We start from the raw sequence: 26,425 nt of genomic DNA on the forward strand, positions 1-26,425 counted from the left end.
GCTTTTGTTATTCTCCATACCTTCTGACATTCGATCTGTTTTTCAAGCATTTCTTGTTTCTTCTTCCTCATGTCTTGTTGCAGTTTCAGCGCCTCCTGAAGGTCAGAGGTCACGTTAGCTCACTCATAAGTACATTCCAGACTGTGCAATCCAAGCAGGTAGAACTGCTACTATCGGCTTACAGAGGTGAGAAGGAGAAAGGAAATACTCACCTGCTTCTTTTTCAAAACCTCCTGAGCTTCCAGCACTTTGGCCGTTTTTCCCAGTGATTTTGATGCAGTTTTCAACACCGTGCGTGAATATGGACCCTTCGGTAAACTTGAAGGTGGCGTCAAACCCTTATTTAGCAGAGGAATTACAATAAGTGTTGATTATGAACACATATTACATGTATATATATATATAAAAAATATGAATATATAAAATGTGAATATGAATATTTTTTGGCAAAATCAATTGTGCTCTTATGTTTTGTATTTTAATATATTTAAGTCATATATTCATCATTATTCCAGTCTTCAGTGTCACATGATTCTTTGCAGCTCAATTTTTTTTGCTAAAATTAATATTTTTACTCAGAAATTATGCAATATTTGATCAAAATATGTAGAATGTTACAAAATGGTTCTCTTTCATATGTTGTATTTTTAATTATTTCTAATCAAATTACATTTATATAAAAAAAATACTTTTTTTAATTCTACAAAGATACTAATCAGCAAAAGCAACACAAGATTGATTTAAAAAGTAATAACTGAGCACCAGTAACAATCAATAATACATCAAATCAGATATTATAATGATTTCTGAAGAATCATGTGACAGGAGTAATGATGCTGAAGATTCAGCTTGGTTACAGAAATAAATTACATTTTAAAATATATTCAAACAGAAAACAGTTATTTTACATTTAAATAATTCCACAATATTGCTGTTTTTACTGGATTTTAGATCAAATAAATGTGGCCTTGGTGAGAATAAAAATATTTAATGAAACAAAACTTTAATTTGGTAGTGTATATAGTCATAAAACTATAAGAAGACTTTTTTTTTATGATACAAACTCTTTAGAATGTTACTGGATTGGGAACTTAATCGAAAGCAAGCATGTATTCTCCCAGTCAGATGTGTGCAAACATTTAGGCGCTTTCTTTACCACTGAAGGTTCCTGGCTAGGGCCGGTAGGTTCAGTGTTGCCCGTGGTGCCCGTTGTGCCTGCGGCTATTATGGCAGTCTGCTGTTTAGGGAAGTTTTTATTCAGCACGTAAGATCCTGGATTGTGCTGCTTATTAATGACCTGTGAACAAAGCATAAATCAGTTAAAGCATGTAGACAAACAGAAAACAAAGCCTCATCCATGGATGAACAGTCTTAAAACTGACACAAATGTTTCAACGGGGACTCAGATCGAACAAAAATAGGACTGGCCAGTAAGAGCCTGTTTCTCAAATATTGGAATATCACCACAATGAAATATCAGGAATATAATACAGTATCTCACAAAAGTGAGTACACCCCTCACATTTCAGCAACAATTTTAGTATATCTTCTCAAGGGACAATACTATAGAAATGAAACCTGGATATATATTTAGAGTAGTCAGTGTGTAGCTTGTATAGCGGTATAGATTTACTGTCCCCTGAAAATTACTCAACATACAGCCATTATTGTCAAAATAGCTGGCAACAAAAGTGAGTACACCCTACGTGAACTTATATATTGTGTATATAGAGTGTCAATATATTGTGTTGGCATCATTGTTATCTGGCACTGCCTTAATCATCCTGGGCATGGAATTGACCAGGTTGTTGCTGGGATCCTCTTCCACTCCTCACAGAGCTGCTGGATGTTACACAGGTGCTTAATAGGGTTTAGGTCTGGAGACATACTTGGCCACCCCATCACCTTCACTTTCAGCTTCTTCAGAAAGGCAGTTGTTGTCTTAGTGGTGTGTTTGGGATCGTTTTCAAGTTGGAAAACTGCCGTTCGGCCTAGTTTCTGGATAGAACGGCATTATGTTCTGCTTCATAATGTACAGTGCATAATGGAATCCATGTTTCCCTCAATGAACTGCAGCTCCCCAGTACCAGCAGCACTCATGCAGCCCCAGACCATGATGCTACCACCACCATGCTTGACTGTAGGCAAGACGCAATTTTCTTGATACTCCTCACCAGGGCATCGTCACACATGCTGGACACCATCTTTTATCTTATAGTCTCATCAGACCACAGGACATGGTTCCAGTAATTCATTCTCTTGGACAGGTTGTCTTCACCAAACTGTTTGCAGGCTGTCTTGTGAGCCAGCTTCAAAAGAGGCTTCCTTCTGGGACGACACCTATGCAAACTGACTTGTTGCAGTGTGCGGCGTATGGTCTGAGCACTGACAAGCTGACCTTCTGCAACCATTAAAGCAATGCTGGCAGCACTCATGCATCTGTTTTTTGAGGCCAGGTTCTGCACCTGACGCACAGAACGAGTGCTCAACTTTGTTGATTGACCCTTGCAAAGCCTGTTCCGCATGGAACCCATCTTGGAAAACTTCTGTATGACCCTGACCACTGTAGTGTAACTCAGTTTCCAGGTGTTACTGAACCTCTAATAGCCTTGGCCATCTTTGTGGAGAGCAACAATTCTAATTCTCAAATCCTTAGTGAGTTCTTTGCCATGAGATGCCATGTTGAACATCCAGTGGTCAGTATGAGAGAATTGTACTTTAAGCACCACATTTTAACTGCTCTAATACAAGATACACAACTTTGTATGGTCTTGTCAAGCAGACAAAAACATAAACATGATGAATAGGACATGGGGCTTTGCACTGTAAAACAACATACTGCTGTTATCACTTAGGGTGTACTCACTTTTGTTGCCAGCTATTTTAACAATGGCTAATAATGGCTGTATGTTGAGTTATTTTAAGAGGACAGTAAATCTATACTGCTATAAGTTTCATTTCTATAGTATTGTCACTTGAGAAGAAATGCTAAAATAGTACCTGAAATGTGAGGGGTGCGCTCTGCTCACTTTTGTGAGATGCTGTATATTGCACATTCTGGTTTTAATTTTCTTTGAATATGATAATCCATCAGTAGGTTTCAACAGCATCACATTTCTGACAGACCTTGTGTGTTGTGGGATGTTGTTGCCCAGGGTTTGTGCTCTGACTGGGTCCCTGTTCCTGTGTGTTTGCTGTGGCCTCTCTATGCCAATACACTCTAATGAAGCGGTTATTCAGAACGGCTTCGGTGCTGGAAATGGCCCTCCTAGCTTCGTCATTAGCTGTATATTGGATCAATGCTGCCTCAGGGTCGCCCCCAAACACCACCTGTGGAAATCACAATACAAGATGCATTGTGTTACTTCAGAATCAGCACAATTACTAGAACTACATTAAGTGATCAAATGAAAAGCAGTTGATAATCTAATTTAAACAGGATGTTTACCTGGATGTTGACTATCGTTCCAAACTTGCTGAAGTGCTCATTGAGTTTGGTGATGTTGTTGAGCTCCCGTGGTATTTTGCGGACCTCTAATTTGGTGTTGACATAATGGTTCTTTTTCGGGAAGGTGGGTTTATGCTGGTTATTAAAATTTTGCCTGTTAAACAGAAAAGACCCCATTACACCACAAAATCAGGACTTCCTCTTTCTGTATCATTACAGTTTCCTTTACTGTCTAGGGTTTTATTATATATTTTATAAAACACAAAAAAAGTTTGACATTTTTTTTGCTTTGTTTTGTTTTTAAAAGAAGTCTTATGCTCACCAAGGGTGCATTAATTTGATAAAAAAAAATGCACAGTAAAATTGTGAAATATTTTTACAACTTAAAAACAAATGTTATCTATTCCTGTGATGGCAAAACTGAATTTTCAGCAGTCACTACTCCAGTCTTCAGTGTCACATGATCCCTCATATACCAAAATATAATATAAAAAAAATAAATAAATAATAATTTCATTTGGCAAGGACACATTAAATTGATCAAGTGTGACAGTAAAGACTTTTACAATGTTACAAAAGACTTCTTTTGCAGTGTTCTTTTGAACTCTCTATTCAAAGAATGTATCAGTTTTCAAAAAAATTAAATAAATAGCAAAAACTAATTTAAATTTGATATTAAAAACTATATTAATCAGAACATATTAGGATTTGAGCACCAAGAATAATTGGTTATAATAAACCACCAAGCACTAAAAAGGATATCAGAATTATTTCAGAAGGACCTTGTGATACTGAAAATTTAGCCTTGCCATCCTAACAATAACATTTTAAAATAAATTAAAATAGAAAATTGCAATACTTCACTATATTAGTTTTAAAGTTTTAATTAAACTGCAGGCTTATTTCAAAAACATAAAAAGATAATATTCCAGATTTATAAGCTATATAATGCTTATAAGCTAATTTTTTTATACAACAGTCTGTGTCTGAGAACACTCATCACTCACTTTTCCATCCAGGGTTTTTTGGCCTGTGGTCCATCAGTAGATGGCAGACATCTCTTCCTGTTCTCCTGCTCAGCGTTGTACCTCACCTCGCTGCTTGCCACACTCTTGACGGACGGCTCTGTCTGGATTACTATGTTAGCTGCTAAAAACATAAATAAACCAAAGTTCAGTTACATGCTGCCATTATGAATGAGTTATTTGTGAATTGAGTTATTTGTGAACTGTGAATTACAGTTATTTGTGTGGGACTAATTTCTCACATCTGATACCTCGTGGGTTTTGTCCATCACCAGAAGTGAGGCCGATGAGATTGGGTCTCTGCGTCTGAATGCGAGGGATAAAATGGCGGTACTGAGCTCTGCCTGGCCCGGTCAGTCCTGGAGACTCTGGGTTATAGGCCTCAGGGTCATAGTTGTCTGTATGAGACAAAAGACAGACATATTAAACCATATGTACTGCATGCAAAGAAAAATGTATAATAATAGACATGGCTAACATGACATGTAGTTAAAAAAAAGTCTTTGCAAGCACCGTCTCAGCTTTCTTAACTATTCTAAATTATTTTTCATAAGACAAGCTCATTAGCTGCAAGAGTAAAATGCAGCAACAGCACAACTACATGGTCAGAATCAGTTACTGCAGCCTTCAGGAAAAAACATCCCTGATATTGTACTCAAAGCGAATTAAAACAAAACCAGAACCACCACCAACAGAAAGAGGAGAGGCACATTTTATCAACTGCTTTCTTTCAAGGGGTCATACTTTTTTTTAAATGGCAGAGACATTGATAATTTAAAAGGAGACAAAAAAAAAAAGCACCACTGCTCAAGCTGAGAACAGAAAAGCGCAGTGGCTTACATTCAGAGAGTGTGTACTGAGGGTGGAGAGAGGCAGAAGAGGAGGAAGAAGAGGAAGGAGGAGGTGGTGGTGGTGGTGGTGGTGGTGGAGGAGGTGGTCCCACTCCAGGCAGGGCCAAAGGGGAAGAAGTGCTGGTTCTGGAGTGGGGTGGAGTGTCAATCCCAGTAGCTGGGATTAGAGGAGGCCCTAAAACAAGACAAGAGCAAACTGAACCACACTCTCTACAGCTAACTTTGATTTTTGCACTTTAGGGCAATCAATGTAATGTCTATGCTGTTAACATTAAGTCACACTGAACATTTAGCATTCAAGACTTTAATACATTTTAACAAATTCATAAAATTTCACAAGTAACAAATGCATTTTCTGTACTTTTCAGAATATCATTTTTTAGTCATCTGAATTTATAGAAAACATGTATAGTGCACTTGCCACGTTGTACCATGCTCTATTTTCACACACAAATTTTGTATTTAAAATACTAAAAAATATTCTTTAAGATAATCTTAAAACACCTAAGTGTACTCAAATGTGCTATTTTGGGACACCATGAAAATAAATTAAAATATGCATTTAACATACTATCTCTGTATTAAAAAGTGTGTTTAGATACCACTTGTAGTACACTTGAACCCATTAGTGTATGAAAGATGGGCTCAAGTGTACTACAAGTGGTAACTAAATAGCTTTTAGTGAATGAAGTACAAAATTAGCGTGTGAAAATAGAGCACTTTAAGTATATTAAGGAAGTGCACCTTGTTTTTCACCTGGGTAGTATCAATTTTACTTTGAATAAATTTGCTTAGGCTTGGCATTTATAATAAATGAAAGCCATTATAATTTATGTTTCTTTTATACTTTATACAAATTCATTTGTTGTAGAGTGAGAGAAACTAAAATATATGTAAATATGTGCAAATCTGTATTCAGATGCAACTTATTTTCTGGAAAATATTGTGATGCATAGTGTAAGATTTCAATGTCAATTGAGAAATATATAAGTAAGTATGCGTGTATATATCAATCCTTAATGAAAACAGTAAGAAAAAAACGATTTAGGACTTTTGTTAATTCATGGACATTACTAAATCAATTTAAATTATTAATCATCATTAATCAGTCATGGCTAAAATGACATGCAGGTTCTTTCCCTTTGGTTGATTAAAAATCTACCAAATGTGTTTGCAAGCAATTCTCAGAATTTCCTTCATCATTCGAAATAATTCATCACAAGATTCATCCTTTAAGCTCTAAGTGTAAAGGTGAATAATAAGCCAGAATCTGTGACAAATTAAAACAAGTTTATAGTGTTTTTAATGATCGTAAATGTTTCATTTTTATTTGTTGGTATTTTAGATCATTTCTGACTGTTATAATAAAATGTGACTTACAGAAAATTCAATTCTGACATAGGATGTTGATTTTAATGTCAAGTGATAAGCATAAAAAAAAAAATCAATAATTAAATGACAAATGTAAAAAAAGTGACAAAGATCTTTGTTGATTCATAAACATTCACAAACAAAATTTAAATTATTAATCACTGTGCATACTTTTAATAAAACAATTGTATTTAAGTTGGTTTCAGTTTAGAAACATTTTTGTACTATTTTTAAGAGAAAAAAAAGTATTTTTTACTTTCTTACAAGCATTTTCTTATTCACATTGCATACATACTAGTGTTATATTAGTTTTTATTATTTATTTATTTTCAAATATTTAAGGTAATTGACATTTTAACCAACTATTAAATAATAGACACCAATATCATAAAAACAAAGCCACAAAGCCATGTGCCTTCGGGGGTTCTATGATATAAAGTTCAAATTCTTTTTTCAAATATTTCTTCAAATATTAAGATGCAGTTTTGCTTTCTAAAAATTATTGATAATTATAAAGTACTTACTTCGCCCTGACATTTTTTATATATAAAAAAAGGAACAACTTCCAATCTATGCATATTTGCAAACAATTGTATTTAAGTCATTTTATAAGTCATTTCAGCTATTTATTATTTTATTTCCCCAAATTCCGTGTTTTTTTTTCCAAATTTAATTTTCCAACTTTACATTTTTTTTTCTGGAATTAGATTTTTGTTGATTCATAAACATTAACATCAAACTAAACTGATATTATTAATCATTGTGCAAACTTTCATTAAAACGTTTTTGTATTTATGTTGGTTTCATACAGTTTAGAAATACTTTTGTACAATTTTTTTAGAGAAAAAAAAAAAAGTTTAATAAGTGGCATAACCATCAAATTTGTTTTTGCTTGCTTACAAGCATTTTCTTATTCACTTTGCATACATACTAGTGTTATATTAGTTTGTATTATTTATCTATTTTTTTAATATTTAAGGTAACAGGCATTTTTTAAACAAATATAACCAACTATTAAATAATAAACACGAATGTCAAAAAAACAAAGCCACAAAGCCATGTGCCTTCAGGGGTTCTATGATACCATTTCCTCCTAAAAAAAATAAATAAATCCTAATTTTCTTCAAATATTAATAAGCTGTTTTGCTTCCTAAAAAAAAAAATGTATTCATAAGTATGAAGTACTGACTTCGCCCTCACATTTTTTCTATAAAAAAAGAACAACTCCCAATATATGCATATTTGCAAACGATGTGTATTCAAGTCCTTTCATGTATGAATTTCATTTTTTATGTATTTAAGAATGAAATAGTAGATCTGGCCCAAAAATGAGCATCATATTATGAAATGAATAACCATTAAATTAAATATTTTAAAATATTTTAATATAAAGGAATAGAAATAGAAGAAATATGGCCCTATGATATTGATATATATATATATATATATATAAACGACACTTACCTGGCATGGGGTAGATGCCTGGAGGGGGAGGTTGTCCATGGGGAGGCGGCAGCGGCATGCGCATGCCAGGAGGAGGTTCTGTCATAGGCGGCATGGGCATCCGTGGCAGGGCTGGTGGGGGTGGAAACGGGATCATGGTAGGAAGTGTGACGTCATCCACGATCAGAGGGTCATTACCGTGGTCAAAAGGACAGAGATCGCCTCGTATGCAAAATCCTTTCTCTGCCAACAAAAAGAAACACACATTAAAATCAACAACATCACAACAGTCTTTCTGGTTTGTTTAAAAGCTTGCATTTTTTTTCTAAAACACTGACATTTGAGCTTTACACAATCCATCCCTGGAGATAGGACTACTTGTCAGGTTGGATGAACTTCTGGTCATTCTTCTGTGGAGTCTGTTTACCTGCAGCAGTGCTGTATGGATTGTCACGTCTCTTTCTTGTCAACATGCCAAATCACAGCTTCCTTAATAAGACCAAGGATAATCGAGCTAACCATCCATCCTTCAGTAATCCCTGTGGACGTTCTCCTGCCACTCCCAACAGTGTGAAAAATACCCTCGCTCCAGAAAGACAGGGTAGTAAATATAAACGCTACTGCTTTAACGCCACTCCCATAAGGCCATGCAGTGAGACTGCTACGCCACAGTCATTAGTGATGCTTTCGAAACAGACACCCTAAAGAGTAAAACATGTCCTTGGAGATCATCAAGACACATCAGTGTTTCTGATTATACATCATTGGACTTCCAGTGGATGCTAAATGCATTTGGACTTTAAGTATTTAAACATTAAAACATCCAACTAACCCCTAAGCCTAACTTGCATACTTAACAAGCACACTTTAACAAAATATGTGTTAGGTTTAACATAGCTTTTGTCTTCATTTCAAACCTATTGTATGTTTTTGTACACTTTCTGGTTGTCACATAGTAGTGGAACATGTTTGTATTTCATTTGATAAACTACAGGTGTCGAGTATCCATTAGTTTAGTGTCTAAACTTCCTGAAAAAAATTGTTGTTGCAAATTTAAAAAATAAGCAATGCATTAGAAACTTTAGTATAATTTATATATAAAATCTTTCAATTTGATTTCCATTTTCGTTTCAGTAATTTTAGTACTTGAACTTATTTCAGTCAGTTGCCAATGCAACATTTTTATTTTTCATTGTAGCTTTTTTTCAGCTACCAAAAACATTTAAGGTTTTAGTTAATAAAAGTCAGGGAAAAGTAATACAAGCTACATAATTACACCAAATATGTGAGTGAAGTGAAGTGAATTCCGTCTTACCGTCGTAGTCTCTGCAGCGATGTTTAAGCGTGTTGCTCTTGTTGAACGTCTTGCCGTCTGTGTGGTTGGTGAAGTATGTGGACCAGCTCTCTGTAGTGCTGTCGGGCAGGTGAGCCGGTGCTACCACGGTTACGGCGTTGGGGATGGCGGGGCTCCCCGAGGAGGGGAACTGGTGCTGAGGAAGGGGCAGAGGAAGCAGGGGGGGTGGATGGGTCTGCTGGTGGTGTGGGTTACCCATGTGGGCAGAGGATGGGTTGTAAGGCTCTGCGTCCTTCCGCTCCTGCTCAAATTTGGATCTGTGCTCTGCTGAAATTAAGCATTTAAAACAAAGGTTATTTGCTGAATATTTGTTTGCAAAGAAGGAAATCTTGACAGTAGTTTGATTCATTTTACAGTCAATAACAAATAGGAATTACAAAAAATCTACTTAAAGGTTGTATCAGCGATTTCTAGCCTAAAACATAAGTGTCAATTTCAGCTTACCTTTCTTCAGGATCCGCTCGCTGCCTGCCCCATAAATTGTCTGTGAAAAAACCGCGTCTCTCTGGTCAGCCTATGGTCCGAGATATGCCAAAAAAACAATCGGCACTACCAACCTTTCCACACAAAAACAAACAGTGTTCCAACCAATCAGCGTCAGGGATTTGGTGTTGTGGACTTTCGCTCCGCCTCCCTCACATCCCTGCACCAGTAGGAAAGTCCACAACACCAAACCCCTGACGCTGATTGGTTGGAACACTGTTTGGTTATTTGTGGTGTGTTGATAGCGCCGATTGTTTTTTTTGGCATATCTCGGACCCTAGGCTGACCAGAGAGACGCGGTTTTTTCACAGACAATTTATGGGGCAGGCAGCGAGCGGATCGTGATGAAAGGTAAGCTGAAATCGACACTTTATGTTTTAGGCTAGAAATCGCTGATACAACCTTTAAAAATAGAGGTGCCGATTCTAATTTCTATTCCAAGTATTTATGTTGATTTGAAAAAAACATAACTGACTGTGTGTATTACTTGTGTTACTTTTCCCTGACTTTTATAATCTGTGTTGTTATTGTTAACTTAAACTTAAAGAATTGTTTTTGGTAGCTGAGAAAAAGCTAATGAAAGCTTTTAAAAAAGCTTTTACATTTACATGTTGCAAATACTAAAATTACTGAAACAAAAACTGAAATAAGAGGTATGGGTTTCTGAAGATGAACTTGAAGAAATGGTCAACCCAAATTTGGTCAACAGAGGTCTTACAGGTTTGGAACGAAATGAGGGTGAGTAATTAATGGTAAAAAAAAAAAAAAAAAAAAAAAATACCATTAATTACTCTCATGTCGTTCCAAACCTGTAAGACCTCTGTTCGTCTTCAGAACACAAATTAAGATATTTTTGATTAAATATGAGAAATTACGGTTGAAGATTTTATCGATATCCTTACTATCTGTCTGGGCCTTGAACATGGTAGTTACATTGCCGTCTATGCAGGGTAAGAAAGCTCTCAGACTTCATCAAAAATACCTTTATTCATGTTCAGAAGATGGAAGGACTTACAGGTATGGGGCGACATGAGGGTGAGTAATTATTGACAGAATTTTGGGTGAAATATCCCTTCAAGTTCATTTGTGTGCAAGTGTTTTGGCCAGATCTACTATTTTATACATACATTCAAACATGGAAGGACTTAAATACACATCATTTTCTAATAAGTGCATATTTAGATCATTTTTGTCCCTTTTGGATATAAAAAATGTCAGGGCGAAGTATTATTTTAGCATAATCTCTTGCTATTTTTTTTTTAGGAAACAAAACTGTAGATTAATATCTAAAGAAAATTTGAGGAATTTTTGAGGAAGAAATTATATCACAGAACCCCTGAAGGTGCATAGCTTTGTTTTATGATATTTGTGTTTATTATTTATTAACTGATTATGTTTGTTTTTTAAATATTTATATTATATTTATAATACATTATATTATAAGCAATTATGTGACCTTGGACCACAAAAGCAGTCATAAGTAGCACAGGTATATTTGATTTAATAGTCAACAACACATTGTATGGGTCAAATTTATCGATTTTTCTTTTAAGCTAAAAATCATTAGGATATTAGGTAAAGGTAAATTTTTTTTTGCACCCTCAGATTCCAGATTTTCAAATAGTTGTATCTCAGCCAAATATTGTCCTATCCTTACATCAATTTATGTAGCTTTCAGATAGCGTGTCTAAATTTAATATATGCATTACTTGAGTATAGTTTAAAAGTAAAGTGACAGAAGTGATTTGGGACGGTCCTTACCTCTCCTCTGATTGTGCTCTCTTTCTCTGCTCTTTCCACGGCTGCTACTGCGACTACGACTCCTGCTTCGACTGTAGCTTCTCCCCCGTGAGCTTCCTCCTCTCCGCTCATGTCGGTCTCTGTATGATTCTCCGCCCTTTCCGTGACGGTCCAGTTCCCGTCGCTTACGATCGTCTCTTCTGCGGTCATCTCTAGCCCTGGGTTCAGACGTATAGATACTGTACATTACTGATGACAGATTTTGAAATACATTGGACAGCTCTGACTGCCTCATGTCTGGTGTGAAACTGTTTGTACACAGAGTGCAGTGTTTCCCTTAGGGGTACCCAATGGTACTTTTTTCAGTACTTTACTCTCTGTGTAATAACATTTAACACAAACATAAACAAAAAAAAAAAAAAACATTTCAGTGAAAAAATAAGTCCAAAATCTCACTTTCAATATTTTGAACACTAGGGCCCTACAATATAATATAACAATAATAGTGTTTTTTCAGACTAGTGGAAAGAAAACATCCAAAGACAATGTTAAGTGTTTATTTTATAGCACTTTATCATTTATATTATTTTGTGGTAATATATTTCAATTATAATTAATATTTTTAAATCCTGCTTTCTTAAAATGAGTTTTTTCTCCTACACTGAGCCACAAATCATCACTTCAGTAGCACTTACGTACACCAAACTTTATTTTATTCCTGTCTAAATCCTGAAGGCTTTTACAGAAGGATTTATTCATATATAATTTGCTTGATTATATACAACATTTTATTCCCCCAAAATTGTGAAAATATAGTATTTTCTGTCTGTAAATATTTTCGGAATTATGAAGTGACAAAACTGAGATACCCCAAAATTCCCTCTGTAAAAACTTTGGCTCTAATGTAAAAAAATAAACAAGAATTCTAAAACTGACTTTATCTTGAGTTTAGATTTTTGTACTAGAAATGTATGCAAATCAGTGCATGTTTTATTGAATATTGCCTCATTTGCATATTTAACCCTAACATTTAGAAAACCTGTAATATACAAAATATGTTTGCAATTATCAATGTAATCTGGCTAAGATTAACTGTAATTATCTAGACAAAGTCACCTGCAGTGTCTCGCCTTAAGGTACCATGTTTGACTCAATAAGTGTTTTTTTAAGAAATAAATACTTTCAAGGACACATTACATAACTGAAAGGTAAAGACTTAAACAATATTAAATAAAAAATATATATTATAAAGGTTGTGCTTTTAAACTTCCTATTCATCAAAAAAACCTGAAAAAAAAAATCAATTAGAATTTCCAGAACAATATTAAGAAGCACAACCAGCATATTAGAATGTTTTCTGGAAGATAATGTGATACTGAAGATTGGAGTAATAATGTTAAAATTCAGTTTTAAATGACAGTAATAAAAACTATTATATAAAAAAAACGAACTAACTAAAAAAAAACAAAAAAAAAACTAACCTTTATATAAACACAAGACAAGACCCAACACAAACAGCAGGAGAAAAAAAAAAAAAAAAAAAACTTTTAAAGACCAACCTTGATTCGTTGAAGTCTGAACGATTCCTTAATGGGCTTCTTCTTCTTCTGGTTTCCCCCCTATCATCTTCAACATGACTAGTCTGAAAACACATGTCAATTTATTTACTTAAACTAGGAATCTGTCTAGATTATTGAGGAGCATAGTGCACTATATACCTGGTAAATCAATACCTTTTAACAATACTTTTGTTATATCTTCATGCTTTATAGTTGCATTTAACAGATTAGACCTGGGCAATACTACATTTTACAAGCTATAGTATCTATTGCTCTTCATGATTATACTGTTAGAGTGTGGATACATTTACACACACCTATATACCCAATTTTATAAATAGAGCGGTTTCAGAATACATTTAGCAATATTATAAATGTTAACAAATATTTTACGCTGCTCTTTTACCTCTTCCTTCTCCTCAAGCTTCTGCACTGGGATGATTTTAGCCTCTTCTTTAGCAGCTGGATTTCCCAAATAATTTTTGGTGGTAAGACATTCAAAAAGTTTATCGACAAACCCTGTAGTCTCTATGAAACAAACAGAACAATGCATCAATTCAGTAAATACATAAAGTGCATGATAATCTTTTTACATCATTCGTGCTTGACAAGAGATTAAATACAAAGGGCCTGAATTCACTACAAGTTGAATACTTATGCACACAGTATTCACAACAGCTATGTAAAGACTGTTTATCAATACCTTTCTGAAGAAAAACGTCCAACTGATCCGCACACAGTGCTCTGAGTTCTTTCTCTGGTTTATCCTTCTTTACTAACGCCACAACGTAGTTTGCCAATGCAGATGGGTCAGCATCACATCTGTAAAAGATCTCAGGTTAATTTCATGTAAATCCACACATGCAAAACACAAGAAGTCACCTATCTAATCCGAAGTCATGTTTACCCATGCAGGTCTGCTAAACCAATACAAAACACAAGTTTTGTTTACTATCTGCTTTACTAGTATGCACTAAAATCAAACAGATGACAAGTTGTCAGCTAGTGAAACAACCACTAGACACACCACTGAATTCAAAAATAAACTGATCACTCATGCCAAGGCTTTAAAACTAAAATAACTTGTGCCCTGATCCTGTTTTGGCCCAGTCTATGAAAACTATCAGGCTGTTTTGATGACCACCCCACTCTGCCAGGAGATTCTCTTAGCTTAGTTTCCAGCAACATGGTTTCTATCAGGGAGGCGTGGTAGATTTTTAAACAATATGAGCTTATATAAGAATACAACATAAACGAACTGTTATTTAAACACCAAATCAGAGAAAACAATATCTATTCGCTGCGGTTAAGTGGTTTGAAACCCAGCTAAGCTGTTAGCATGTTAGCAGCGCCAGTTAGCTCCACTGTTTCAAATGTCACTGTTCATCACTTACATGGGTTCAAGAAGTTTGGCCAGCCAGGATTTCAGAGCGTCAACATTGTCTATAATCATCCTGACGCGCAAATGATTAATACTGATAAAAGGCTGGGTGTTTATACGCAACTCCTACTAGCATCGTCTAAAAACACACACTGGGCCTTCTGTAGTCACTAGCACGTCGGACGAGCTGCTGGAGGTTCTTGGCAGCGTCATTGCGCAGCGTCACAACGCAACAAGCTCAGCCAATCACGGAGCTGCTTTAACATGCTGTCACGCATTCCACCGTAACCACAAGTTCACCCCTTTTCATAATTGCCAACAATGATTTTAAAACAGTTCTTACAGACTCTACTCTGAGAAATGTAACACTGTTTAATTCATTCTACAAATAGACAAAATACCCCCTTCAACTGTTATTTAATTTATTTTATTTTAACTTTCTGTTGTCTCACTCATTTATCAATCTATACTTTATTTATTTATTTATTACATCAGTTAGACTATTTAATATTTCATTGTTTATCCCATATTTAGGTGTTCATAAAATTCCTGAGAATGTTGAATTCATTTTACAAATATACAAAATACCCCCTCCAACTATTATTATAATACATCATTTATTTTAACTTTCTGTTGTCTCACTCATTTATTTATTTGATTAATTATTTTTTAAATTGTTATTTATTTTACATCAGAGTTAGACTATTTAATATTGAATTGTTTATGTTTGGGTGTTTATGAAATATCTGGTCGAAAAATAATTAAAAACAATAGTTGAATTCATTCAACAAATATACAAAATACCCCCTCTAACTGTTTTATTATTGTATTTCATTTATTTTATTTTAACTTTCTATTGTATGACTCATTTATTTATTTAATTATTTTATTTTATTTATTTAATTACTATTATTATTATTTTTTTTACATCAGAGTTAGACTATTTAATATTTCATTGTTTATGCCATATTTAGGTGTTCATAAAATTTCTGAGAAAATTCTTCAATGTTTAATTCATTTTACAAATGTACAAAATACCCCCCCACCTGTTATTATTATACATAATTTATTTTAACTTTCTGTTGTCTCACTCATTTATTTATTTAATTAATTATTTTTTAAATTGTTTTATTTATTTATTTATTTTACATCAGAGTTAGACTATTTAATATTGAATTGTTTATGTTTGGGTGTTTATAAAACATCTGGTGGAAAAATAATTAAAAACAATAGTTTAATTCATTCAACAAATATACAAAATACCTGTTTTATCATTGTATTTCATTTATTTTATTTTAACGTTCTGTTGTATCGCTCATTTATTTATTTAATTATTATTTTTATTTTATTTTATTTATTTTAAAACAAGCAATTGTTTATGACATGCTTGGGTGTTCATAAAATATCTGGGGGGGGGGGGGAGAGAAAAAAATGTAACAATGTTTAATTCATTCTACAAATATTCAAAATCATCAACTGTTATATTATTATCTATCATTTATTTTATTTTAACTTTCTGTTGTCTCACTCATTTATTAATTTTAACTTGTATTTATTTATTTATTGTTTGTTTACATGAAAGTTAGACTATTTAATATTGACTTCTTTATGCCATGTTTTGGTGTTCATCAAATTTCTGAGAAAAAAATAATATAATATAAACATTTATTTATTTAATTGTTTACATTAGACTTAAACTATTTAAGATTTAATTGTTTATGCCATGTTTGGCTGTTCATAAAATTACCAATTTTTTTTTTTTTTTTTTCATTCATTCTGCAAATATATGAAATACCCCTTCCAACTGTTTTATTATTATATTTAATTTAATTTAATTTAATTTATTTTATTGTAACTTTCTGTTGCCTCACTCATTTATTAATATGTACTTATTTATTTATTTACATCAGAAGTAAACTATTTAATACTGAATTGTTTATGCCATGTTTGAGTGTTCATAAAATTACCAAGAATTTTTTTTAACAATATTTCATTCATTCTGCAAATATACAAATACCACCTCCAACTGTTATTATATTTCATTTATTTTTTTATATTTATTACATATATATATATATATATATATATATATATATATATATATATATATATATATATATATACTTTCTGACTGAATGTCAACATTCAGTCAGAATGTTGTTGACATGCCATGCCATGTCAACAACAATAAAAATATGGTACATTAAAATTAAAAATGATTAAATCGCAAAATTATTAATATTGTGACCACATATGGCTTGGATAGTTGTGCTATGACTTTTACAGTGATCAGGTATAGTCCCTGGGGGTCCCTGGCATAAATCTGCCCCAGATATATGATATATCACAGCGAGGTTCTTTTAACCAGTGGAAGAGTACTACTACTAAAAACTACATTTCCCATAATACAAAGCGTCTTCCGGCGGCAACGTTTCAGTACGGTGTCATCAGCCGAGTGCAGCGTGGGTTTCAATCTTCAACAAATCCTGCTAAAGTTGCAGCGAATATATTACAATGACGGTAAATTTCGTTTATATTAATTCGGTTTAACGTTTTACACTGTTTACTTCATGCGGTTCAGAGTATTGTCTGCTTCATGATCTTAAACAGCAAAAAAAAAACATTAAACAAACCGGTCCATTGAGGAGCATGGCTTGTCTTTAGCAGCTAGCTTCATGCAAATGTGTCCCTTGTTCAGTCTCCCCTGTTTATTTATTTTCTTTTGAGTCCTGAACGAAAAGTAGAAACAAATGTCATTGCGGTCTCAAAAACGTTGTTACTTTTGTACAAGTTTGATGAAGTTTTTGGCAGAGTAATTTGAATAGAGTTGACAGCTGTCAATCAGAGGTGCTGATGTGCATCACTGATGTTCTGATCTAGCAGCATTTTGGTAGCTGGAAGTTTTAATAATGTACATATTCTGTGACAATGAGCCGATCATTAGAAGATGTATATTAAAATGTGAATTGAAAGTTTAAATACAAATAGTTTACAAATAATTAAATGGACAAATATCTAATGTACCTAAATATGCAATGAAAGTTAATATATTGATTATGCTCTGCTGAAGTTATATAGATGTATATGTTTATTTAATTATTTTTCATATGTAAGTTTACTGAACTGACCACAACTGATCTTAATATCTTCATCTTACGTCCAGGAACGCAAAGGAACAGCAAAACTTGACTTCTTGAGGAAGATTGAGTTGGACATTCAACAGAAATGGGAGCAGGAAAAGGTTTTTGAGATTGATGCTTCAACCACCATTGGAGAAAATGCAGAGTGAGCCTGTTTTTATGCATTTTCTGAAGTTGTACGGATTATATTCAGAACTAATTATGTATTTGTGTTTGTTTACCCAGTAAGAACAAGTACTTGGTTACGTTTCCTTACCCATACATGAATGGGAGACTTCACCTTGGACATACGTTCTGTCTGTCGAAGTGTGAGGTGAGTCTAAAATCTAGTTACAGATTATATTAAAGACATCTAGTCATATAATTTATGATTAAATTTTGATCTCCAATGTTTTGTAGTTTGCAGTGGGTTATCAGCGGCTAAAAGGAAAGCTTTGTCTTTTCCCATTTGGTCTTCACTGCACTGGGATGCCCATCAAAGTGAGTTTATTAAACTTCAAGTTTTGCATCTTAGATCTGTATGCATTTAAAAACCAAATATGTTTTATGTGTAACAGGCATGTGCAGACAAGCTGAAGAGAGAAATGGAGCTGTATGGAAACCCACCCCAATTTCCTGAGGAAGATGAAGAGGAGGAAGAGCAGAAGAAGACCACAGACGAGGTCATCATCAAGGACAAGGCAAAGGGCAAGAAGGTAAATGTCTGCTATAAGATCGTAACTTCATATTCAAACAGTTGAAGTCAAAAGTTTATATACGCCTTGCAGAATCTACAAAATGTTAATTATTTTACCAAAATAAGAGGGATCATACAAAACGCATGTTATTAGTCAATAGTATTAGTCAAACCTGTTCCTTGTGCACTTGTTTCTTAATAATGTGTTACCTAAACGATCCACAGTTTGTTGAGTGATAGTTGTTCATGAGTCCCTTGTTTGTCCTGAACAGTTAAACTGCCTTCTGTTCATCAGAAAAATCTTTCAGATACCGCAAATTCTTTGGTTTTTCTGCATTTTTGTGCATTTAAACCCTTTCCAACAATGACTGTATGATTTTGAGGTCCGTCTTTTCACACTGAGAACTCTATGCAACTATTACAGAAGGTTCAAAGGCTCACTGATGCTCAAGAAGGAAAACAATGCATTAAGAGCCAAGGGGGTGAAAACTTTTGAATGGAATGAGGATGTGTACATTTTTCTTATTTTACCTAAATATCATATTTTTTTTCATTCAGTGCTGCCTTTCAAAAGCTACAGAAGATACTTACATGTTCCCCAGAAAAAAATAAGAATTTCAAAATCAAAAATTGTTCAGCTCTTAATGTTTTGTGTTTCCTTTTGAAGCACCAGTGAGCGTTCGAACCTTCTGTAATAGTTTCATATGAGACCCTCTGTTGCTCTCGGTGTGAAAAGATGGATCTCAAAATCATACAGTCATTATTGGAAAGGGTTAAAATACACAAAAATGCTAAAAAGCCAAATAAATTGTTGGACCTAAATGAGTTTTGTGAAGAACAGTGGGCAGTTTAATTGTTCAGGACAAACAAGGGACTCATAAACAAATAAAATATCACAAAAAACAGCTGTGGATCATTCAGGTAATAACACATAATTAAGAATCAAGTGTATGTAAACTTTTGAACAGGGTTATTTATATAAACTCAACTACTATTTTCTCTTGTGGACTATATGTAAACATCTTTTATGTGAAATATCTTATTCAGATCAGTACTAAAAAAAAAAAAAAAAAAAAAGCATTTTTTTGTATGATTCCTCTCATTTTGGTCAAATACTTAAAGTTTTGCAGATTCTGCAAGGTGTATGTAAACTTTTGACTTCAACTGTATATAATTAATCAAAGCTAATCGTTGTGCCATTGAATGTCATTGGCAGAGCAAAGCTGTTGCAAAGTCTGGAGGTTCCAAGTTCCAGTGGGACATCATGAAATCTCTGGGACTGCGGGACGATGAAATCGTCAAGTTTGCTGAAGCTGAACATTGGCTGGATTATTTCCCTCCTCTTGCTATTGAAGATCTGAAGAAAATGGGTCTAAAGGTAGTGAAAGTTCACCTGAACAATTTAATTCTGGCCGTTCCTTTGTATTTTGTCACTTAAAGCAGCATGATTTGTCATTTGTGTAAATGTGACCCTGGACCACAAAACCAGTCATAAGGTTACATTTTACAAAACAGATGTATACATCATATGGAAGTTCAATAAATAAGCTTTCTATTGATGTATGGTTTGTTAGGATAGGACAATATTTGGTCAAGATACATCTATTTGAAAATCTGGAATCTGAGGGTGCAAAAAAATCTAAATACTGAGAAAATCACCTTTAAAGTTGTCCAAATTAAGTTCTTAACAATGCATATTGCTAATCAAAAATTACATTTTGATATATTTATAAAAGGAATTTTTCAAAAAACCTTCATGGAACATGATCTTTACTTAATTTGCTAATGATATTTGGCATAAAAGAAAAATCTATAATTTTGACCCATACTGTGTATTTTTGGCTGTTGCTACAAATATTCCCCAGCGACTTAAGACTGGTTTTGTGGTCCAGGGTCACAAATGTAGTTGATGTCATTAATGTTTTAGGCTGACTGGCGTCGCTCCTTTATCACGACCGATGTGAACCCTTTCTACGACTCTTTTGTGAGGTGGCAGTACATCACTCTGAAAGAGAGAAATAAGATCAAGTTTGGGAAAAGGTATGGTAACATTAGTGAAATACATTTTTACCTATTAAGTGATAGTTACAGTAATGAACTTTCGTCAAAGAGAAGCAAAGTTTATACACAGTACACACTATCATCAAAAGTGACACCTAAAGAAAGATGTTCTATACATATTTAATTGAACATATTCATTAAATATTTATTTTCTAACTTTATTTAAAGTCAGTTTAGAGAATTGTTTCTAAACACATTATAAATGTTAGAAATGCATTACAAGTTACAAACTTTTTTTTTTTTTAATAATTCATATATGGCTTGGTTTGTTAATAACACATTTTTCTGTGCTTTACACAGATTTAAACCTTTATTACCTTTATTTTTTATTATTGTTTAATTTTTCAACTCTAAAATGGTTTTTTTTTTATTAAATCCTTCTTGCTCTTGCAGATACACCATTTACTCTCCCAAAGATGGCCAGCCCTGCATGGACCATGACAGACAGACAGGAGAGGTGGGCAGTGTTTTTAATTAAGAAATTATTATTTTTATGCTATAAAATAGGATGGATGTGTTTATCTCTAGTAATGTTCTGTATCACAGGGAGTTGGTCCTCAAGAGTACACCCTGATTAAGATGAAGATTGTGGAACCTTACCCAGCAAAACTGAGGTACAATCATATATCATGTTACTCTAAAGAACGTCATGTTATGACTGTGGTACCAAAAACATGGTCTAAAGATGTTTTTTTTTTTTCTACATTTTTTTTCAGCGGTCTTAAAGGGAAGAACATTTTTCTGGTGGCTGCAACTCTGAGGCCTGAAACCATGTTTGGTCAGACAAATTGCTGGATTCGGCCAGATATGAAGTACATTGTATTTGAGACGGCCAGCGGTGACCTGTTCATCAGCACACAGCGGTCAGCCAGGAACATGTCCTACCAGGGCTTTACTAAGGAGAATGGAGTGGTTCCTGTAATCATGAACATCATGGGCCAGGTTTGTGTCTCTAAAATGCACTGCTTGTGCTTTGTGTCTAAAAAAGAAAAACTTAATGATAGAATAACTTCACAAGACAGCCTGGTAAAGCAATTACTTAGTCAGTAAAGTAAATAAAAGATAAAATAACATTCAAAATTCATTCAATATGTTAAGTTAAATTTAACATTAAACATTTTTAGAAAAACATAAAACCCAGTATAATAAATTGCTGAGTAATGAGAATTAAATATTTGAAAATATTACATTTGTTGCGCATGTGTATGATAACTTGAGCACTGTTAGATTAGATTGGTTAGCTGGCCCAGTGTGTTGCGATTTAGCTAACCACCTAGTGCACGTTGTCTGGAAACGTTACGCCCCTTGCCATTATAGGTAGTTGCATTGTGCTCCGGTGTTTTGTTAACAATGGCATCTATATTGCCTTATCCATTTGAGCCCAAATTAAAACCCAAAGCTTCATACACACACAAAATATCCTTGTTTTTTATATAATTGTTATAACAAATGACACTACAGTCTTCGAAGGAATTATTTGATTATACACTGTGGATCTACATCGCTACCAGTGTTGGGGGTACGTAATTAGATTACTTTTTTAAAATAAGTAACAACAGTTCGTTTTTTTTCCCATTTATTGATTGAAACCATGTTGAGAGAAATCAGGAGTAAGATGTACTTTCATTTCTAGAATAACTCAGAATATGATGTAAACCTGCAATAATGTTAAATAATACAAATATTCTTTATTTATTTAATCCCATTTTATTAACCAGTGTCCTTGCTGCTGACCTTCGATGGTCCAGTTCAACTATAATAATATAAGCAAAAATTACTCAAGATAAACATTCTCCTTCTGCATTCTACTGAACAGATGTGAATTTACTTTTTCTTTCAGTCTGAGGCTTTTGGTGTGAAAGAGATTTTGCATTTTTTATTTAAAAAGTAACACAAAAGACATGGAATGCATTACTTTTCTATAAAAAGTAATTAAGTTATGTAATACAATTTTTTTTTGGGGGGGGGGGGAGTAACACAATATTGTAATGCATTACTTTTAAAAGTAACTTTTCCCAACACTGATCACTACTGACTGTATAGCAGCGTTTTGTCTTTATAGAACAAGTGTAGTCGAATATCTGTCTCTAGAACTAGGAGCCTATTATAAAGACTAACCATGGCTTTAGTACAGTGGCCAAATTAAACACACAACCATATTTAGCATGCCTGTAGCCAAATGAGCATAGTTTACACTAATCAAAGAATAGTTTACACTGATCACATAAATGCCAACAAACACCTACATTGGAAATTTGCTGGTGGGATTAAAAAAGAACTTTGTAGGCGTTTGACAGATAAGTATGAATTGGTATTTAGCTAACTGGCTAGCGAAGCAGACAGCATTGCCCTTTGTATGTTGTAGCAAGGATGTAAACAATTTATTAGGTAACATTATTGGAAATCACATCAACAGAGAATAAAACATATTTACAGGTTGTGGCCCATAAACAACAGCTTCTGTTTATAAAGTGGGAACTGCTCCGTCTTTCAAGACAAGCTTTTGGGTGAATCTAGTTTTAGCAACAAAATAATGCTACCTAGCAGGTCATGTTACCAACACTGTATTTTTAATAATGTAAGGTTAGGTTTGGGGTAGGTGTAGGCGTTAATAAAGCCCCAAACGATATTAATATCATGCTGGAAGCACAATCTTATGTGTAGGTAGCATTTTTCACTGTAGAGTGGAAGTTATTCTCCATAAAATGTGCAGCAAAGAGAGATACATTGAGATTGTAATTTTCAGGAACTTTTACAGGATTTTTGTCATATATGTGCCTAATTGTCTTAAAAAAAATAATGTCACAATGTAAAAAAAAAAAAAAAAGTCTTAAAATTAGGCGATATCTGATTTATTTAAAAAAAATATTTATTTATTCAATCATTTTTTTTGGGTAAGGTGAAATGTAACATGTTTATAATATTCACTCAGAAAATGTGATTTGTTTCATATACATTATAATTTTCAATATATGTAAAATAATATTAATTTCAACTTGTTTTTTATTTAAAAAGAATGAAAAAAAAAAAAACAATGTGTTAAAGGGGTCATATGATGTTGCTAAAAAGAGCATTATTTTGTGTATTTGTTGTAATGCAATGTGTTTATGCAGTTTGAGGTTCAAAAAATAATTTTCCACATACTGTACATTATTGTTGCTCCTCTCTGCCCCGCCCTTCTGAAATGCTTAGATTTTTACAAAACTCATCAATGATGGAAACCGAGGTGTTCTCTGATTGGCCAGCTTTCCGGTGCGGTGTGATTTGCTGAATACCTCAAGCGTGTGTCAGAAACGTTACGCCCCTTACCATGCCGTTTCTTGGCGCAATGAGACAATAAAAAACAATACGAAACAATAAAACCCATTATAAATGAGGCATTTGCTGCATCCAGTGGGGACATAACTGATTATAATGACTCATACTGTCTTTCTAAGGATTGAATCGCATAAACATAACGCTATGTCTGCATTTGCGATCGCAGAACGAGAAACAAGCACTACTCTACACTGCTGAAAACTTGTGTTTGAATAGTCAGTACTGAATCTTTTAAATATAAAAAAACGTACTTACAGACCGGCAGTCAGAAGCGCAGACTGTCCTTGCAATGTTGGAATTGCCCCAGTTTATAGCCTTAACTCTTTGTGTACAGCTGCATTGTAAGCTGCTCTCCCAGGTTCAGGAAACAGTCCTCTGTGGACTATGAATCACCCACTCAAATATTTGTTGTAAATATAACTTAACCACTGATTTCTAGTTGTGTCTTCATTTGGAAGGAAAGTGCATTCACAATGAAACACACTGTGTCTCCACAACATGGCGGCTGCAACACTACTACAGCCGGTAAAAGTTAGGCCTTCTTTCTTTCCGTATACATATGGGCGGTGTTACGCTAGAGGAGCTGGAGGTGTGTTTGAACGAGCCGATTTAGGGAGATGAGTCTTAATTTTTTTTTAAATTAATATCTCTTTGGTTTTGGGACTTTAAGCTTTGCAACTTTACAGATCCTATCTATGCGCAAACGGCTTGTAACACTCCAAAGACAAAGGAAAACAAGAAACTGCATCATATGACCCCCTTTAAATACAAGAAAATAATTATTAGAATTTTTCAGTTAAATTACACAATTTAATTCACCAACTGAATCAAGTTTATGCACACTTACTGCTTTTTCACAGTCTCACTCCCTCTCCCATTTTTCCAGGACATCCTCGGCTGTGCGTTGAGTGCCCCCCTCACCTCATACAAGACCATTTATGCCCTGCCAATGCTCACCATTAAAGAAGACAAAGGTACCTGACACCAGCCCATAATATCATTGCATCACATTACCCCTGCACAGACAAGATGCATCTCTCAACAGGCCGCAGGGCAATACTGTATGGTTTTAATAGCCAAAGTGAAAGCGGTGTTAGTCATTGCAGAGCATGGAGAAGCTAGGAGAAATGGAATATGGAAATGACCATAATGTATGTTTCCTGAGGCTGTGTGGACCACATTGCTCCAAACACAAACTGCTCCTCACCTAATGTGATTTGCCAGTTATTTTGTTTTTCTTATACCCTGGGCCCCTATTTCACCCTGTATGGGCTGGCCCCAAATTGATTTGTCAGGAAATTTAATATCAATCACTTGACTGTGAGGTGGAGCGTTTGAAGTAAGATGCCTTATTATGGGAGTTTGTTGAAATCTAATTTGTCATCACAGGAACTGGAGTCGTCACCAGTGTTCCGTCAGATGCACCTGATGATATCGCCGCTCTGAGGGACATTAAAAAGAAACAGGTGTTGTGTTTGTTTTATGGCATTTCATTTCATTTTCTTTTCTTGATTTATTTTTATTTGATTTCCTTCAGCGAGGAAAATTCCCAGAGAGATAACTGTATTTCAGTATGTAATGCCAAAATGCCTGAATGTGTTTTTTTTTTTTTTTTTTTTTTAGGCTTTGAGAGAGAAGTATGGAATTCAAGATTGTATGGTTCTACCATTCGAGCCGGTAAGAAGAATTTTAAAGACCCATCCAAGGCTCAAAAATGACAAAAGAGTCCCAGTGGCAGTTTGAGAAAGTTCCAGGGCTGCATTTAATAATTATTAGTATTTAAATGTAATGGTAAAATAAATATTAACAATACATGCACAAAATGTACTTAAACACTATTATTAAGCTATATAAAGTTTTACATTTAAATATATGTGACCCTGGACCACAAAACCAGTCTTAAGTTGCTGGGGTATAGTTGTAGCAATAGCCAAAAATACATTACATAGTCAAAATTATAGATTTTTCTTTTATGCCAAAAATCATTAGGAAATTAAGTAAAGATCATGTTCCATGAAGATTTGTTTGTAAAATTCCTACTATAAATATATCAAAATTTATTTTTGATTAGTAATATGCATTGTTAAGAACTTAATTTGGACAACTTTAAAGGTGATTTTCTCAATATTTAGATTTTTTTGCACCCTCAGATTCCAGATTTTCAAATAGATGTATCTCGGCCAAATATTGTCCTATCCTAACAAACCATGTATCAATAGAAAGCTTATTTATTGAGCTTTCATATGATGTATACATCTCAGTTTTGTAAAATTTAACCTCATGACTGGTTTTGTGGTCCAGGGTCACATATAGTTAAATGTATAGAGCAGGCCTAGTAAAAATCTGAACTTCCTTACTTTTGAGTAGGGCTGCACAATTTAAGAAAATAAAATAAAATGATAAATGTAATGTCATTTTTTTTTCTGACTAATAAATAAAAACATGGCATGCTTTTACAACAGGAAAAATTAATATTAATAGCCTAAATAAAAAGACAAAGTCTGTTTTTAATTGAAAAACATAAATCACAAGGGAGTCTATACATTTTTGTACCAGTGTAGTTATTCATTTTACT

General features: G+C 33.9%; 2 protein-coding genes across 4 annotated transcripts in view; one reads left to right on the plus strand and one right to left on the minus strand.

Moving 5' to 3' along the window:
• The window catches only part of rbm27 (RNA binding motif protein 27), a 26,080-nt gene extending 11,233 nt beyond the window's left edge, over window positions 1-14,847 (minus strand). The window contains exons 1-15 of one of the 3 annotated variants that reach the window (XM_073824249.1): window positions 14,669-14,847; window positions 13,978-14,096; window positions 13,681-13,802; window positions 13,275-13,357; window positions 11,737-11,933; window positions 9,454-9,756; window positions 8,160-8,381; window positions 5,314-5,499; window positions 4,725-4,871; window positions 4,456-4,597; window positions 3,449-3,602; window positions 3,127-3,330; window positions 1,157-1,297; window positions 213-338; window positions 21-95 (exon numbers count right to left, since the gene is read on the minus strand). In XM_073824249.1, coding sequence (XP_073680350.1) covers window positions 21-95; window positions 213-338; window positions 1,157-1,297; window positions 3,127-3,330; window positions 3,449-3,602; window positions 4,456-4,597; window positions 4,725-4,871; window positions 5,314-5,499; window positions 8,160-8,381; window positions 9,454-9,756; window positions 11,737-11,933; window positions 13,275-13,357; window positions 13,681-13,802; window positions 13,978-14,096; window positions 14,669-14,727 — 2,280 coding nt within the window. In that variant the 5' untranslated portion in view covers window positions 14,728-14,847. Of the gene's footprint in view, window positions 1-20; window positions 96-212; window positions 339-1,156; window positions 1,298-3,126; window positions 3,331-3,448; window positions 3,603-4,455; window positions 4,598-4,724; window positions 4,872-5,313; window positions 5,500-8,159; window positions 8,382-9,453; window positions 9,760-11,736; window positions 11,934-13,274; window positions 13,358-13,680; window positions 13,803-13,977; window positions 14,097-14,668 lie in introns of all 3 variants that reach the window. The other 2 variants (XM_073824248.1, XM_073824250.1) reach the window with 2 other exon arrangements.
• A 2,229-nt stretch (window positions 14,848-17,076) lies between these two features.
• lars1b (leucyl-tRNA synthetase 1b) overlaps window positions 17,077-26,425 on the plus strand; it is a 47,960-nt gene continuing 38,611 nt past the window's right edge. The window contains exons 1-13 of the mRNA XM_073824718.1: window positions 17,077-17,175; window positions 17,819-17,940; window positions 18,021-18,108; window positions 18,195-18,275; window positions 18,353-18,490; window positions 19,688-19,849; window positions 20,399-20,511; window positions 20,926-20,989; window positions 21,079-21,146; window positions 21,249-21,474; window positions 24,737-24,824; window positions 25,240-25,316; window positions 25,474-25,527. Coding sequence (XP_073680819.1) covers window positions 17,170-17,175; window positions 17,819-17,940; window positions 18,021-18,108; window positions 18,195-18,275; window positions 18,353-18,490; window positions 19,688-19,849; window positions 20,399-20,511; window positions 20,926-20,989; window positions 21,079-21,146; window positions 21,249-21,474; window positions 24,737-24,824; window positions 25,240-25,316; window positions 25,474-25,527 — 1,287 coding nt within the window. The 5' untranslated portion in view covers window positions 17,077-17,169. The remainder of the gene's footprint in view (window positions 17,176-17,818; window positions 17,941-18,020; window positions 18,109-18,194; window positions 18,276-18,352; window positions 18,491-19,687; window positions 19,850-20,398; window positions 20,512-20,925; window positions 20,990-21,078; window positions 21,147-21,248; window positions 21,475-24,736; window positions 24,825-25,239; window positions 25,317-25,473; window positions 25,528-26,425) is intronic.

This window comes from Garra rufa, chromosome 19 (assembly GCF_049309525.1).
Source record: "Garra rufa chromosome 19, GarRuf1.0, whole genome shotgun sequence".
Classification (NCBI taxonomy): Eukaryota; Metazoa; Chordata; class Actinopteri; order Cypriniformes; family Cyprinidae; genus Garra; species Garra rufa.